Source organism: Conger conger, chromosome 18 (assembly GCF_963514075.1).
Source record: "Conger conger chromosome 18, fConCon1.1, whole genome shotgun sequence".
In the NCBI taxonomy this organism is placed as follows: domain Eukaryota; kingdom Metazoa; phylum Chordata; class Actinopteri; order Anguilliformes; family Congridae; genus Conger; species Conger conger.
The window spans coordinates 13,190,500-13,208,474 of NC_083777.1; the positions used below are offsets into that span (position 1 = coordinate 13,190,500).

At 41.6% G+C, this 17,975-nt stretch overlaps 1 protein-coding gene across 1 annotated transcript; it reads left to right on the forward strand.

Annotated features, from left to right (window-relative positions):
• Positions 1-2,198: 2,198 nt before the first annotated feature.
• On the forward strand, positions 2,199-17,743 carry LOC133118606 (RNA-binding protein 20-like). Its single transcript, XM_061228718.1, has 14 exons — positions 2,199-2,206; positions 2,840-3,884; positions 4,806-4,867; positions 5,327-5,421; positions 5,940-6,040; positions 11,077-11,220; positions 11,577-11,708; positions 11,946-12,016; positions 12,789-13,425; positions 13,905-14,009; positions 14,375-14,942; positions 15,125-15,220; positions 15,392-15,513; positions 17,615-17,743. Exons 1-14 carry the CDS (start codon positions 2,199-2,201, stop codon positions 17,741-17,743), a joined length of 3,315 nt encoding a protein of 1,104 aa, XP_061084702.1.
• Positions 17,744-17,975: the final 232 nt, after the last annotated feature.

A 17,975-nucleotide genomic window follows, 5' to 3' on the forward strand; every position in this document is an offset into this window, starting at 1 on the left:
ACAACTAGGGACAAGTAGTAATATTAATTAGTGGTAATAATATTAGTGGCACTTTCAAAGTGGCATGCCTCAAACCTGCAAAATAATGTGAATGAAGAGATATGTTTGATGTTGGACAAATTACTGTACCCAATATAATGTACAGCACAGAGAGAGATTTAGAATGGCGATCAACTGATTTCAGCATCTTTGATGTTTGCTTTAAATGAGCAAATGAGAAAAGATGTGTTTAATACACACTTCGATAAATATGTATACATATACAGTGGTTGCCTGATGCAGTGTTTTTAAATTAACTTTTCTAAATGTCCATGCCAGTACAGTTTTGCACTGAAGAAAATTGTATTCTCGTGAAACAGACTTTGTATGGCATAATCTGTTCAGAGAAAGTTGAGAAATTAGCTATCTCATTCTCAGCAAAATATATATTTATTTTTTCATTTGGTTCTCATAAATATAGACATAAAAAATCTAATAAAGATAACAATAAAATGTGGAAATGTATCGAATTTACATGTGGCCTTTAATTGTGACATGAATTTAAGTATTGGTTGGACCTGAAGCAGACCCAACTGCCATGCACTGAATACCAACTTCTTCGGTAAGAGGCCAGGGGGACTTTTCTTTCTGATATTTGCGCTCTCTAACGGTTGGTGTAAGCTACTTAAGTTACCCATTAGTGTGCCAACAGACACTGGAGTCTTCCGGAAAACTAAAGTATGGCTCATACAGCAACACTTCACATGGATTTTAGTGACAGGAACAGAAACTCTGTGTCTGTCACATTTCAGCATATGTGAGAGCAATCATTACCGCAAAAACCCGTGTCAGAGGATTCACGTTTTACAGCACCAGTATGTCTGTCTAAAAAGGGAAGAGAATCCTATCACTGCCTGCGATCTCCTTCGGCACCAAGTGTCAACAGACGCGTAACAATAAATCTGTCAAACGGACATCCTGCTGAGAAACACACACAGCTGTGAAAAGGTAAAGCGGGGCCTGGTGATGACCTGTAGGGACAGTCGTCAGAGGAGTGTTCGGCGGCAGCGGAATTACACTCGGACGTCAAGCAGCTGACAACCATTTAACTAAAAGATTAGATCAGGAGAAAAAGGTTTTGCGCGTGGCGAAGAACATTATGCATACTACGATCGCACGGCAAAGATCGCTGTACCTATAAACATTATGTCTCTTCCTGTCAGAAAATGCCGTGTTAATGAAGCCAAAAAAAAGGAAGAAAGAAGGAGGAAACAGACTGAAAGAATAAAAAAGAATACAAATCCCTATTTTTTGTGTCGCTAATGGCATGGAACAGTGTTTTATGAATTGAAAAAAGTTACTAAATTGTCATTTGAAATCAAAATCAAATTTGAAAAACATCCATGAAGCATTAGATGATGGGCTGCATTATTTAAAACATAATTAAACAAAAAATGTATAACTTTGACTGTCCATAATTAATTAATGGCAACTGTTGGCATTAAATACATTTTCATTTCAATAATGATCAAAGAAATTCTCAAATAACATTCAACAGTTTTTTTCCCCCTTTAAGACATTCCCCCAACAGCTTGGCTTCTTCATTTGAAGGTTATCCAATACCACCCTCTAGTGTCTGCTTGTTGCATTCAATTCTACATTCTGTTCTTTTTTAATGCTAACAATGTTTCTCAAGAGACCCACTGTTATCCAAAAAGACAACATTTATTTTCAGGCACCCAAGAGACACCATTTTTGCCTAATACTATACATTGGGCCCTATCCTATATTTTATAATATCTATTTTATAATATCTATATAAAACAACACATTTGTAGGAAAACATTTTTATATAGAATAGTTCAATTGAGCAGATTGGAAGTATTATTGGAATGGTAAATGGTAAATGGCAGGCATTTATATAGCTCCTTTATCCAAAGCGCTGTACAATTGATGCCTCTCCATTCACCCATTCATACACATACTCACACACCAACAGAGATTGGCTGCCATGCAAGACCCTGACCAGCTCGTCAGGAGCATTTGGGGGTTAGGTGTCTTGCTCAGGGACACTCCGACACAGCCCGGGCGGGGGATCGAACCGGCAACCCTCCGACTGCCAGACGACTGCCAGACGACTGCTCTTACTGCCTGCCATGTTGTGGAAAATACATTCAGTATAGCACTAGGTCAATTTACGATTATGTTTTGCTGGAAATATGACTGGGTAAATTTATTTTGATTAGATTAGAAGAAAACAAGTATTATGATATTAAGCTGATTCTTACATTACATTATTGGCATTTGGCAGACGCTCTTATCCAGAGCGACATACAGTTGATTAGACTAAGCAGGAGACAATCCTCCCCTGGAGCAATGCAGGGTTAAGGGCCTTGCTCAAGGGCCCAACGGCTGTGCAGATCTTATTGTGGCTACACCGGGATTAGAACCTCAAACCTTGCGTGTCCCAGTCATTTACCTTAACCACTACGCTACAGGCCACCCTGTAGTGCCCTGTAGCGTCTTATGCTGATATATCTTTTTAAAGTTTGTGTGTGTGTGTGTTTGTGTGTGTGTGTGTGTGTGTGTGGGTGTGTGTGTGTGTGTGTGTGTGTGTGTGTGTGTGTGTGTGTGTGTGTGTGTGTGTGTGTGTGTGTGTGTGTGTGTGATGTGATGTGATGTGATGTGATGACACTGTTCCATCCAGTAGATCATCTAATTAGTCACTAAATTTAGTAATCATTTCTGAGGGTCTGTCAGAACCAGGGAAGGATATCACCATTAATTGAGTGTGGCAACATTAATGTCGGCTGCCATTTCGCTGCCCGGTTCCTGAACCATTCCTTTGAGTTCTTTCCAGTGCCTATCCGCCGGGTCACTCTGAGAATAACCCTTTCCCTGTTGGCAGTAAGCTGTGCGGGGGAGTGCAGAACCCGGGCGTCCTGACCCCAGCCAGCCTGCAGATCGCCCAGCTCCAAGCCCAGCTCACCCTGCAGAGGCTCAAACTGGCGCAGACCGCCATGGGAGGCAACGCAGCAGCGGCCGCCAGCGTGCTCAACCAGGTCCTCGCGAACGTCCCCATCTCCCAACCGCTGCTCAACCAGCTGAGGAGCTCCGCCATAACGACCGTCCCCCACGGTCAGGCCGGAGGACCGCAGCTGGTGTCCTCCTTCCCCACTGGTACCGGGGCCTTCCCCACACTCACCTCTGGCCTGGAGACGCTCGGAGGAGGAGGAGGTGTGGGAGGCCTTTCCGCTCAGAATTCCCAGAGCTCCGGCCTGTTTCCAGGTGGTTTTCCACAGACCTCGCTGGGCCTGGGGGGCGGTACAATGTTCCCCTCCGGCGCAGACAGGCCCAGTCAGTATGGCTTCCTCTCCACGCCGACTAGCGCGGTGGCTAACAGCAGCGACGGTCGCAATGCGCCGCCCAGCGCCCTGGCTAAAACCGGACCCCGACCCGGGTTCCAGAGGGATCTTTACGGGACGTGTAGGCCGGACTCTCAGTCTGGGTTCGGTGGGGAGCAGAACCGGGAGGCTCCCAAAACCGGCTACCATAAAGGCCAGCAGTGGGAAAGTCCAGCTAGTTTCTCCAACTCGGGGAAAGGCGATACTGCCTCCGGTTCAGGGGGTGTGTGGGTCGGTTCGGGACAGCCTTTCCGCGGCTGTGAGCTGTACAACCCGGAGGAGCCCACTGCCGACGGCAAGTACGGTCACCCCGGCAGAGCGGACTACAGTGCCAGCTCCCAGGGGATTGTGGGAAGCCAGCAGCCGAGGACTGGAGAATTGTCTCTCTCTCGGGCTCCAACAGCCCTGCAGCCTCACCAGCGCAATGACTTCCACGGGGTGACGCCATCGCACCTACCGCACCACTGCACCATCTGTGACAAGAAGGTCTTCAACCTCACGGTCAGTCATTGTCCTCTGCAAACTGGCATGTCAACTTACCAATCAGCACTGCCCTCTGCAAACAGGCATGTCAATTTCCCAATTAGCACTGCCGTCTGCAAACAGGCATGTCAATTTACCAATCAGCACTGCCCTCTGCAAACAGGCATGTCAATTTACCAATCAGCACTGCCCTCTGCAAACAGGCATGTCAACTTACCAATCAGTATTGTCCTACGCAGACAGGCATGTCAATTTACCAATCGGCATTGTCCTAGGGCCTAGGCAAACAGGCATGTCAATTTACCAAACTCGCACTGCCCTCAGCAAACAGGCATGCCGATTTACCAATCAGCAATGCCCTCTGCAAACAGGCATGTCAACTTACCAATCAGTATTGTCCTACGCAGACAGGCATGTCAATTTACTAATCAGCATTGTCCTAGGCAAACAGGCATGTCAATTTACCAGTCAGCACTGCCCTCAGCAAACAGGCATGCCAATTTACCAATCAACAATGTCCTCTGCAAACAGTCAATCAGCATTGTTCACACTGGGACAGCTGAATATGGGTGAAAACCTTCTGAAGGTACTCTATACTGTAGTAACTTCTGGATTCATATCCATTTCAGATTTGGCTCAGCCATGTATACCTTATTTCTTCACACATATTGATTATTATTATTATTATTATTATTATTATTATTATGTATTTTGGGGAAATATTCAATCTTATTAGTCACAGACAATTTTTGGGGTAAAAAAAGGGTTTTGAACATTTGTTTACAATTAAAATCACAACACAGTATTCCAGTTTGGCCTGTAGTAGCCCACCACCATAGAGAGAGCTCAATTGGTGGTGTGGCATGAACAGGCTGCACTGGGTTACGAGCTGCAGTGTTCAAAATGATTAACACTGAGTGTTATTAATACCTTTTACAGGACTGGGACCACCACGTCAATGGAAAACTCCACCTGCAAAACCGCTCACTCTACACTGACAGGTGACCAATGAAGACTCTACTGTACACTGCTAACTACTGCACACTATACACTCTTCTTTACTGTACACTGTGCTCTCATCACTAAATACCCTTTACCCTGTTGTACACTGTTCAGACCGGTACATTATACACTGCTCACTACAGTAGACTATATACTTCATTAGTATACACGGTTCACTACAGTACACTGCATACTGTTTACTACAGTACACTTTACACTATAGTCACTGTATATGGATACCATGCAAATCCATGTTTTAAAGTTTCTAAATTGTTTACATTGTTTTCAATGCTTTAGTTGCTTAAAAAACGATTGCAGATATGGGGCTATGTTGTAATATCTATCATATTACTGTTATGCTGCACAGACAGGCATAACAGCTCAAGTCCGAGCTCTGTAACAGATATATCCATGGTGTCCTCGGTTCTGCAAGCTGATCCTCTTCTCTTGTGTTCCAGCTCTTTCAGTGGGTCCGTTCATTTCCCACCGTTTTCTTCCGGATGCTTCTCCTCTACGACAAATAACTCCATGTCCTTTTCCTCCGCTGGCCAAGGTAATCTGAAATGTTGTTTTCTTCATATATTATATGTATAAATACGTTTCATGTAAGTTGGCTATTTTTAGAACAGTATGAACCGTTCTTACTTCTTGCTCATTAATGTTTAAAGGGAAGTGTTTGAAATGCACTTTTCCCATCATTACAAATCCATTACTCATTACTAGACTTGGTTATTGTTTACTGTGTTGTTATGTTATGCTAACCATGTAGAACTATTATACTATTATATAATAATAAATATTTTACTGTATAAATTCAATAAATGATATGAAAGACAAAATTCCGAGTTACAAAATAAACTATTGCTATCATAACTGGAATAATAATAAAATGGCCAGTGAAGAAAAAAGGCATTTTGCTCTTTGCTGTTTTTGTGACAGAATTTAACTCTGTCGGGCTTGTCGTAAACAAAATATATCAGGTTACAGGCACAAGACAGGCTTCACCTTTGAATCTGAAAATGAATCAGAACATTTATGTCCAGCATTTCTCATATAATATTTATCTTTCAGACATATCCCCAGGACCCAACCCTGTGTACTTACCCTCTGCACCAATGAAAACACAGGATGTGACAGGAAATGGATTTACATCATCTCAGACGGGGTCAAAGGTCAGCACTGTTCAATCACGATTGTGTTGTTCTGAAAACAGGGATAGGCGCTCTGCAACATATAAATAAATGATCAGAAGAATTGCATTTATTCCGACTGAGCAATCTGGTCATTCTAGCCATTCACAAATGGTGACCGGATGCCTCAGAAATAAGAAGATTGATTTTGTTAATCTTGCATGGATAAGTTTTGCCAAGGACATTTGACAAATACTTTGTAACTGGATTTAATTGGAAAGACAGATTTGCAACAAACAAAAGTGGTACCAAAGCATTAATACATTAATGCTAATCTGTGTATTGGGTGGTACATTTTTCATGGATTAAATAGCATTGAATATGTCCTATATTTCTCCACTTGGTTGGTTAATTTAGTATTGGATTGTAGCACTCGATGCTCAATTGCATGAGCTTAACCAAACAGATAATATTTTCACAGAAAATACATGAGTTGTTTTTGTAGAACAATTGCAGATTTTCACGTTATAACAATACTCAGAGTTTCCAATGGCCACGAGTCTCTTGTTAATAAACAACCTCCCCAAAGGTCACACAGACCTACCCAGACCCATGTCACTGAGTACCTACAGTACAATCATTTTTTTGTTGGAAGATTATCACACCATGTGCTTTCCCCTCAGACAGTGAAAGGCCATTTGCATTACTTACCTGTGTAAACAAATGACAAATGTCTTGATATATTACATGAGCCTGAAAAGAATTTTCCTGCTGAAGCCGGACATTTATAGACAATATTTTGTGATAATGTGGCGGTGGGATATTGATACAAGACTATTGTCATTGATATGATGCCTAAACCAGAGTGCAAAGTCTTGACAAATAAAGGTCAGGTGGTTTTGGTCACAAGCATAGGCACTTATGTCGGCCATTACGGTATGGGTCTCCTTCTTGTAGTATGAATTATGTCCCTATATAGGTTTAATTTGGCAACTCGTGTAGAGAACATTTAATGATGGATGACCTCGTATAAACCCAATGTACATCCCTTTGAGGCTGTGATATTTATGAGCCTTTTCGTCACAATCCTGTGGCCATTAAATACATGGCAAGGGCCTATATAGGACCTTCTGTCTGGTGGATGTGATTAGATCACAGGTTTCAAGTATTTCTTTTTTAAAGCAGCCATAATTCTGAACTTGAGAGTCATGGTTAGAGGTTTCAGTACAACATTCACTTAGCCATCTATGGATAGCAGTATTGTCTGTACAGATATTAACTCAACTACTCAATGTAAATAACATAATGTATTAATTATTGTAAGAAACAGCTGACGAGCCACCCATCAATAGCAGCTAGCTAAGTAGTGCTGTCAGCTTATACTTTACTATGAGTATTGGACATAAACATATCGTTAGCAAGCAATGGGTAACACTTTACTTGAACCCCTCACCATAAGGCTGACATAACATTGTCATACACATGACATAATAGATGATGTCAGGTTATGTCAAATTACTTAAAACTGACATATTATTATCGGTAAATTTTATCTATTTTATTTTTTTCATCTATCATAACATTAACCAATAAAAGTATGACCGTTTTATATAATTTGACATCAACTGACATCATCTTGTGACAGCTGTTATGTCATGTGTATGACAGTTATGTCAGCCTTATGGCAAGGGGTTAACCTAAATATTACCAAGCAATGTTTGCAAAAATCCACAGTCAGCTACATTGGCATACAGAAACAAATAAATTAGACTAAGACAAGAACTAAAAATATTAAAATGACTAAAGTTTGACTAAATCTAATGACTGCCTAAAGCTATATCAGACTTTCATGCCCAAATTAACACTGTGTGATGCATGAATTTCCACAGGAAATTCAAATTATTATGCATAGAAAAAGGGTGATTATAGCGGTGATTATTATTGAATGACATAAATTCTCATGTCTAGCAAATATATAAATAAAAAGTGTTTACTTGGCCAATCCAGGAGTTAAGTCTAAGTTTCAGTAACTGCAATGTGATCTATGGGTGACAGCCTCTTCAGAGCTGGCTTCAGCATTAGGGTGTGGAGTGTGTCAATTACTGTGGTCAGCACCTACTTGTAAAACGGTTATATGACATTAAATACACAAACTAGAATGCTCCTGGTGGGAACATATGTCAGTTGTCCCTTCAGCAAGACCGTTTGACCTGTGCATACATTAATTATCTCCACCACCAACTCCAGCACCGCATCACAAGGGACTTCCTCAGCAATATACATTATCTAGACAATTTATACATTATCTATAATATTGGACATTTGCTATGGATATATAAGAAAAAACAGAATAAAATATTTCTGTTAGAACCTTCATAACATCTCAGAATATAAATATTGTAAACGCTTTATGTGTCCCACCCCGTTCTTTCCTCTCTGCTCAATGCTCTTGGAAATATCGCTGAACAGCAGTTAAAAAAGATACGCTTTGTTAGACAGATGGTGCTTCTTTGCAACAGCCATGTCCATATCTCATTTGCTTTATTTAACCCTCCTATTATGTTTGGGGTCAATTTGACCCCATTCAGTGTTTGACATCTCTTAAAAACCAGTCAACCTTTTTTTCATCTTAATGAGTTTTTGTAAACATGCAATACACATAATGTCAACATTTTTATTAAGCCATAATTTTGCATTTATTTAAACTGTTGGGGCCAATTTGAGCCCGAATATAAAAGCGGTCATACTGTTGGGGCCAATTTGAGCCCGAATATAAACTCTTAACATAATAGGAGGGCTAAACAATCATAAACTCTTAACATAATAGGAGGGCTAAACAATATTACATATAATATGTCTATGATGTTAACATTCCCTTACATTTATGATCCTGAAGAATATGACCTGTTTATTTAAAAAAATGAGTGTTTCCCTTTTCCACTGTGAATAAGGAAGGGGGAAGTCCCAAAATGTCTGCAGCCCCATGCAGACTCCAGTTAGTGATACTGGCATTAAGCAGTCTCTGCTAGCTGCAGTATTCATTACATTCAGCTAGCTGAAGATAACTGGAGCTTGTGGAACCATGTGGAGAAGGAGACTGCTCTGCATCCTCGAATGCTCCCACAGTGTGATGACGCACATAAATCATGTGTAATTTACAGTACAGAGCAAACACAGGTCTATTTACTATTTCATATGGCACGGGGCAACAAAATCATGTCAACAGTTTAGTGACAGCAGGAACCCAACCTTCCCCAACGGGTGACTGACTGTTTATGATGGCCGCCTGATAATTTGAGTCAGATTTCAGTACAGTAAAACTGTTTTATTGTGCAATTAGACATTCAGAAAGGCTCCCTTTGCCGTGAGTGTATTTTAAGGGTATGTAGGCTGTGCTATGCATGTTATTCATGTTTCTGTTTATTGGGTGCAGTAAAGCAAGGGGTGGCCTTCTCTTCCACAGAACATCTGTGTGTTGGCCTCACACGAAGGCGATAATAGAGTTATCACCTCCATGTCTGAAAGTTGTAATATGGGGTGGCATGCCAAAGTCAATGAAGGAGAGACAGTCTATCCGGGCCCTCGGGCTATTAGAGGATTAGCATTTAATAATGACCTTTTCTTTTGTTACACAGAAGCACATGTTTGCTAGGTGGACTACAGTTGCTAAACTAAAAAAATCCTTGAATTATGTGCCCTAGCAATACAAATAATGCAAATATTATTTTGCAAAATAAAAGAAAAAGAAAAAGGCATACTTACAGTTTCCAATCAGTAACAGATTGGCTCTGTTGTTTGTGAAATAAAATTACAATGTAGTATTATTCATAAATATATATTTCAGCAAATGCTTCTTGATATTTCCCACGACTGCTTCAATGCATTTTAATGCATAAGATTTAAATTGTAAAGGGATAGTGCTAAATTCGCAATAATTCATTGTTGTTTGTGCAAAATTATTGGTTTGGTTTGTGTGACAGCCATTTTAGAACCCTTCTAGAGTGGTGCTACTTTGATAAATGGGAGCTGCTTTCAGGCAATTTGTCAGCTGTTGTTTGGGTGGGGGCGGGGTGCAAATGACAGCCCCGTCATTAACACGGCACCGCGTGTCGGTGTAGCTTTTCACAGGCAGTGGAGGAAGTCAAGTCGGAGAGCAGGGGAGTTTGCTATACTTGGCAATTCAAGGAGATGAGTGATGGACTGAGTGCATGTCCATGGGGGTCAGGTGACATGTTAAATGACCAAGCTCTCATTATCATTGTCAAGATGTTTTACAGCTTACATATTTATAGGTCAGAGAGTATTACTGGGGCAGATTAGATTCCCTGCAGTCACAGTTCAGCCTGTTGGTCATAAATGCGAAGGCCATGCCTTCAGTATTCATAGGTATTATCATTATACTGTTAGATAACATTACGTATATTTGACCAGTCAAAGCACCATACTGGTCTTAACAGAAATTGTTATAGTTTCTAATTCTTGTCATTTTACGAGATTTCTGATAATTGAGATTTCCAGGAAATGTATCCAGCATTCATGTATCTGGCTATCGGTTAATGTCCTATTTGATCAATGTGGAATATATTGTGGAACAGTCCGGGAAAGCTTTTGGTCTTCGAAAAGCAATGGTGCCGGAAAGGGACTTAGTGCTCTGTCCACCAGGGGGCAGCACTTGCCCTAAATACAGGTATGGCAGTAGCTGTAGTCCATTGGAATCACTGCAGCATTGCCCATTACCTCATTATTGGGCCTGATGAAAGAGGCCTGGTTTTCAGGCCTGAGGAGATAGCTTTGGGAGACTGGTTGGTTATGATTAATTTGTTTGGGTCCACTTTACATATTTTTACCCCCTGTACATTATATGTGTCAGCTCTGTAAGTGTGGCTACCAGGTGCCATATTAACATGATTTACATTTTTTAATTTAGCTCAATCTCCATCTTTAGTTTGGAGCCATTTCATTCAAAACTAGAAGTGCAATGGAAGAAGAAATAAAGTTGACTATGAACAAACTGCACCATGGTAGTCATACTGGTTATTCTTAAGTGAGTTGCTAAAAAGCCAACTTTTCTCATTTAGTTTCCACAGAGAAAGACCCACTTCAGTGGCCGAGTGGTTCACATCTGCAATCTTCCAGAGGGCAGTACGGAGAACGATGTCATCAACCTGGGTCTTCCGTTTGGCAAAGTTACCAATTACATCCTAATGCGGTCCACCTACCAGGTACTGACAAATATGAGAGTTGCCAGCTCCACACTGGTATAATCACTGCTCTTTACAACACAGTTAATTCAACTTAAATTAGATACATTTTATACACATCCCTTTGGGATTAAATATTGATTTACATTTTTATGTGTGTTCCCTTACCTGCGGAACTCATGAAGTAGTAAATATATTAATAATAAAGTCATAATTGTTGTAAATGTCTCACAGAAAATACTGACATATCTTTTTCCCACGAAAGACAACAGTAAAGCTCTTAAGCTGTAGATTTATTTGCGGCATTAGCTAAGATGCTGGGAACATGTTAGACGACTTGTTTTAGAATCTCTTAAATCTCTACATTTACCCCACAGGCTTTCCTGGAGATGGCTTTTATGGAGGCAGCGCAAGCTATGGTTCAGTATTACCAGCTGAACCCAGCCACGATCAACGATCAGAAGCTTCTCATCCGAATGTCAAAGAGATACCAAGAGCTACAGCTCAAGGTAGGCTTGGAGCTGCACTTATACTCATTACACTGCATTCATTTCTTATACAGACTCAAGGTAATCCCACATAGTATACCTTTCATGCACTAGTTCATAAAACTAATTGTGAATACCAGCCAAAGTGTACATACAGATAGCATCTATAACAAGCCCTAAAGAGACATTCACCATCATTTCATTTGATATGAATATCCTCAAAATGTGACATTCTTGTTTCTATATTTTCATGTTTAGAAACCAGGGAAGGATGTGGAGTCGATCATTCAAGATATTAATTCCCAGAGGGAAAGAGAGGAGGTTGAGTGGTAAGAACATTTGTGTGAAATTGCATTTCTTCAGCAACACAATCTGAAACTTGTTTCATTGTCACCCAAGTGGACTGAAGGAAAACCCTTGAATAAATGATCTCCTTATGGTATCTACATTTTCGTTTAGATACCATGTCACTGCATGTTGTCACCTTGCATGTTTTCATTAAAGCATAGGATGACTTTTAACATTGTCATGAAGTTTAGAGCAAACATACCTTTTTTTCAAGAAAGAAGTTGTAAAAGTATACTGTAAGATAGTACATTACATTATTGGCATTTGGCAGATGCTCCTATCCAGAGTGATGTACAGTGGATTACACTAAGCAGGAGACAATCCTCCCCTGGAGCAATGCAGGGTTAAGGGCCTTGCTCAAGGGCCCAACGGCTGTGCGGATCTTAGAACGGGATTAGAACCACCGACCTTGCGTGTCCCAGTCATTTACTTTAACCACTACGATACAGGCCGCCCCTACTAGATTCCTAGAGGGTATACAGGAATAATAATGAATACAATTTGAAATGCATGCCATATCCCCAGGACAGGGATGAGGGCATTACTATTTCCTTTCAGTCAATTCAGGACGTTAGTGAAATTCAATGAATTGACTGAAAAATTCACATTAATATCATGAGGTTTTGAAATGTATTAATTGAATTCAAATTCATTTTCCTGAATTCAATGGAGCTGGTTGGGGCTGGTTGAAGGGGGCGGAAAAGGGGTTTTGAACGGACAGATCTGTGATTAATCCGGCTGGTGTTTTGGCAGCTACCCTCAGGAACGGGCCAGGTCCCGCAGCCCCATCCCACGGCCCCTGAGCCCACGGCCCCACAGCCCTGGCTACGCCTCCTGTGGCTCTGCACACAGCCCCCAGGGGGCAGGCTGGGGCGAGCGAGCAGGGAAACACTGGGACTGGTCCAGTCATGACCGCTGGGAGGAGGAGCGGGGGGAGTCCAGCTGGAGGAACGGGGAGCGGGGGGAGGACTGCTGGAGGAACGAGGACAGGAACGGGGGGGACCCACCCAACGACAGCTGGCCGCACGACCACAGGAAGTCCCGCCCCAAGCCGACAGACAGGTGGAGCTCCAGGATGGATGACCGGAGAGGGAGCAGAGAGAGGTACCCCAGGAGCAGCCCTCCGGACCGGGCCTCACCGTACAGGAGCAAAGACGAGGACTTTTACAAAATGGCCGACTGGTCGCCCAGACATCACCAGCACAGTGAGGGACGAGCGAAGAGAAGGGACGTCGAGGGGCTCCACAGGGCCCGGCAGGCTGAGCCAGAGGCCCCTGAGGCTGCCACGAGGACACTAGACGACAGGAAGTCGGGCTCCCCAGTCAGGGGCCGCAGCAGGAAGCAGAGCCCGAAGCAGGAAATTGAGAAGGAGGAAGAATCTGAAAATCAGGTGCGTTAGCAAATAAACTAAAACTATTTACAGCTCTTTGTTTTCAGAATGATTTGTCAGCCCCATGAATTATTGCAACCTGTGGTTAAGTCTGCATTTTAAAGACCCAACTTTATATTTGTATGTTAAGATATCACCAAACTTTGTTACTTGTTTCTGGAAACATTTCTAGCTTTCAGAAATTTGAATTGCTCAAATTTGATTCTAATTAATAGACATTTTGACTAAATTTAGCTTTAATTACTCATGAATTTAATTACTTTTGAAAGAGTTACTTTTTAAGTACAGGTCGAGACCAATTACCACATAATGTTAAATGCATGTTATTACTGTCATCTGATATAAGTGCTGATAATCTTTGAAGGACAAGGGGGTTTGATTTAGCTAATAATAGATGTACAGGTTAATGACACTGTCTGAAGCCTCTTGCCAACACTTGGGAATCAATGCAGTTTGTGAAATGTATTTACCTCTTGTAGGTAGAGGCCAGTATGGAGCAGCCATTGAAGGAGAAGTCTGTATCTCCTCGCAGAAAAATCAAGCAAGTGGATGAGCCGGAATCTGAGAGAGGCAGAGACAGTGAGGTCAGCTTTCCTCAAAATGAGCATAGCACTCAGCACATGTAACCAACCTAATCTGGTTTCAAGAAGTTTAAAACTACAGTAATGACTAATTTCACTGATTATTTTTTTTGGAAAGCTTTCAGGCTACGATTTAATTTGATAAAAATGCATTTAGTATACCAACTAACTATTTAGAATTTAGAATTCTTTTGAAACTGAAATTTGAAAGTTGACCCGATCATTGTTATATGTAATTTACTAGTTTCCATTAGACAAGTCACATAATTGAGTAACTTGATTCCTGAAGTTCTGTAACAGCGGGTGTCATGTCTCAGCCTTCACTAGAGCCCAGAGAGGTGACAGCCCTTGATGTACTGCTTTTCCAGGGAGAAGGAGGGAGGACGGACAGTGACATAGAGGAGGAGAGCTGGTACCCCCAGAACATGGAGGAGCTGGTGACCGTGGACGAGGTGGGGGGGGAGGACGATGACATAATCGAACCCGATCTCCCGCAGCTCCTGGAAAAGCCCGCGGCCCAGAATGTGGCCATGGGGGACGCCCGGGCAGAAGATGGTGGGCGCCCTGGGGAAGAGGGCATCCAGAGTGGCGACACACAGGAGGACAGCCTGAAGCCCCCTCCACAGGAGCCTGCGGCGAAAACATCCGGAACACACCCGGAAGACCAGACGCCCGCTCCAGCCTTAACGATGGAGGAGCCAAGCTCCGATCAGAGCAGCTCTCCCAGTGAAGATCCTCAGGCCATCTCTGAAGAGCCACGTTCTCACACAGATGCAGCTAACGTCCAGCCCCCTCAAGAGAGCCCTAATCACACGGACAGTATGCCTTCAGACACCCCCATCAGCTGCGTGGCAAACCAGTCCACTCAAATCACTAAGGCAACTGACAAAGAAGTTCATGACCAGGATGTACACTTTGCAGACATTCCACTGAAAGGTACAGTACATTCCGTCATAGTTAAATAACAGGTTCTCCACATTTTATATAAAAACTCTCCTCACTTTACCTGTACTGTCTTAAATCTACACATTTCATATTTCTCTCAGTTATGACTGCAATGGTTTATTTATAAAAAGGGTGATTTTATATGGCATGCTGACATTGGATTTCTTTTTCAGACACCTGCAGAGCGCCCCAGCCAGCTCCCAGCAGTGCAGATGTAGACCAGACAGGCCTACATGATAAAGCTGTGAGTGAGCACAGCATCCCACTAGGTGAGTTCACAGTGTGTGCACGGATGGTTCCCTGTAAGTCAGGAGTTTTTATTGTGTGTGCGTGTGTGCTGGTCGCAGATTGTAAACCGCTCTCACTGTAAACCACACCTGACCGTAGTTTCGTGTAGCCCTGTTTGAGCCCTCACTGATTCCGTGTGCTACCGTTTTCAGGCGTGGAGTTTGTGGTCCCGAGGAGCGGATTTTTCTGCAAGCTGTGCGGCCTGTTCTACACCAGCGAGGAGACAGCCAAGATTGCCCACTGTCGAAGTGTGGTGCATTACAAGAACCTGCAGGTGAGAACACGCACTGCCGACTGTCAGAACATATGGAGGTGCCTACAGAGTCTTACAGAGTGTAACACACTGAAAAATATTTAACACTGTGGCCGTATTAAAAAAGATCTCAGTTTAGGAGTGCTGGTCTGGGATCAGATTTCCCCCTTTCCATATGTTATGACTATAAAGGCAAAACTGATCCCTAATCAGTTCTACTCTGATGTGTTTTATGAATATGGGCATTTGTCTGCACTTTCCCCATCTCCCACTAATTGTTGCTGATTGAAGCCCGCTAAACCATACTAACCAATAATAATGACCAAACGACTGTCATTATTCACTTGTTGGCAATGTTGGGATCTTTAATTTGAATGTAATTAATATTCTGCAAGCGTCTTTATTTAGTTTATTATATTTGCTATTGCAATGAATACTTTCTGGCCCTTTTGATAAAGGCCAGATCACCCCACGATGAAGAAGTGTACTGTTTCCCATCATAAGTACTCTCAATGACTGAGAGGTTATATTCACATAACACTTGCAATACGGTAGTGATTCAGCTGGTTTTAATGGGGACTGCCATGCGATTACATTCACAGTGGAATAATAAATCACTTTAGCTTGGTGTTATTAATATGAAGCATTTATATTTTAGGGGAAACTATCGAATCCCTGCTGCAGTACCAACCTTAAAAATAATGTGTCAGTCGTCGTTGCACTCAGCTGCGATAAAGCACAGTTGTTAATCCATTAACTGAAATGGAGTATGAAATAATAGGTAGCTAAAATCTGTACCTTAATACATTAACTGAAATGGGCTATGAAATAACAATCTGCTAAAATATGTACTTTAAGCTGAATCCTACAGTATGATAAAACAGGCGCTTATTGAATACTGGCTAAGTTACATGACAGGGACCCGGAAGGTTGGTGGTTCAAGCCCCAGTGTAGCCATAATAAGCAATAAGCAAGGCCCTTAACCCCACATTGCTCCGGGGGTGGGGTTGTCTCCTGCTTAGTCAACTGTAAGTCGCTTCGGATAAAAGCGTCAACTAAATTATGTAATGCAATGTATTGAAGTCTATTGAAGGCAGTGAAAGGGATTGGTGTGAAGGGGTTAACCAGTGCCTTCTACTATAGTGAAGGTTGTGTTGCTGTGTGTTTCTCATGAGTACCCAGAAGTACATCACTTCATTAAAGCCCAGGCACAGATGGAATCATCTAGATGGCAGAAAACAAAAAAAGAAAACCCAAAACACCAGTGCTGTCTGTCAAATGTGACAGTTGGAACTGTACAATTCTTGCTAAAGCTTGGATCCTAATGTAGACTGTTCTATAGTGTAAAACTCAGAAATAATTCTGTTGTTAGCAAGTACTTAAGTTATTATGAATATTAACAGAAGTTAATTTTTGCCCCCTGCTTGGGCATCTTTCTTTATTGTTTCTGAATTTAATTCCAGTAACTATTTGATAATTGGCTGTAGTTTCCTAAGGGACTGATTTAAACATGTTTAAATACACAACTATGATTCAAAACAAAGTCGTTATTTGAAATTAGTTCTGTTGACAGGGTCATCACAGTTTAACTGAATAAAAAAAAAAAAGACTCTTTGAAGCGTACATATGATTTAAGAAATGTAAACTTCTGAGGTGAACTTTAATTAGCAGTTGGCATGTTATCAGTTTTTCACAGAGATGCATATCATTCAGCTCGTAGTATTGCTAATTTTATTGAGAGGACAACCTTTGTGAAGAGCCCCTGTATAAAGCCACACAAAGCCGAAAAACCAAAAGTAACTCCACTGACCACAACCCAACACCAGGAAGTATTTGACCTTTTGTTGTCATCAACACAGGGCCACATATGTGAGCTCAATGCATATCTTTCCTTTTCTCTGTGGGTATGCATCAGCCATTTTAAGTATTTTTTTAATTGTTGTGCTTTTATTATTTTCAATCCATTAATGTCTTTAGTAGAAGTTTTGAAATTCCTTTGGTATACAGCTAGTTGAACTTATCAAATATCGGCCAACAGGGTGGGTTTTTCTTAACACACACTTTTTTTAGTCTTTAGTCAAATATGGGTTCACTTCTAACAAGGCCCCTTGTCTCTCTACAGAAATATCTGTCCCAGTTAGCTACTGGCAGCTTGGATGGCATGGACACAAGCTCTGCCAACAGAGAGGAGCCTTGTCTTGTACCTCACTCAAAGGAGAAAAACTGTCCTGCTGGTGATGAGCTAAACTAACTATTGACCCACACTCAATATTGTCACACTGTATTCGGCCAAACCCGCAATTTTGTGGAATAATGGCAAATAACCTGATTAATGGGCATGTCCACCATGATGAAACATTATTCAAGTTATTTTTTAAATTAGGAACTTCCTTTAATTGTGCTTAGATTTGACAAAAACAGTATTTTTCATTGTAAGAAATTAAAGTTTGGAAGTGTTATTTTATATAAGATAGCTTATTTGG

Coding starts and splice junctions, on each gene's coding strand:
- LOC133118606 (XM_061228718.1), top strand. Junction 3,885..4,805: donor AGAAGGTCTTCAACCTCACG/GTCAGTCATTGT, acceptor TACCTTTTACAG/GACTGGGACCACCACGTCAA. Junction 15,221..15,391: donor TGAGCACAGCATCCCACTAG/GTGAGTTCACAG, acceptor TACCGTTTTCAG/GCGTGGAGTTTGTGGTCCCG.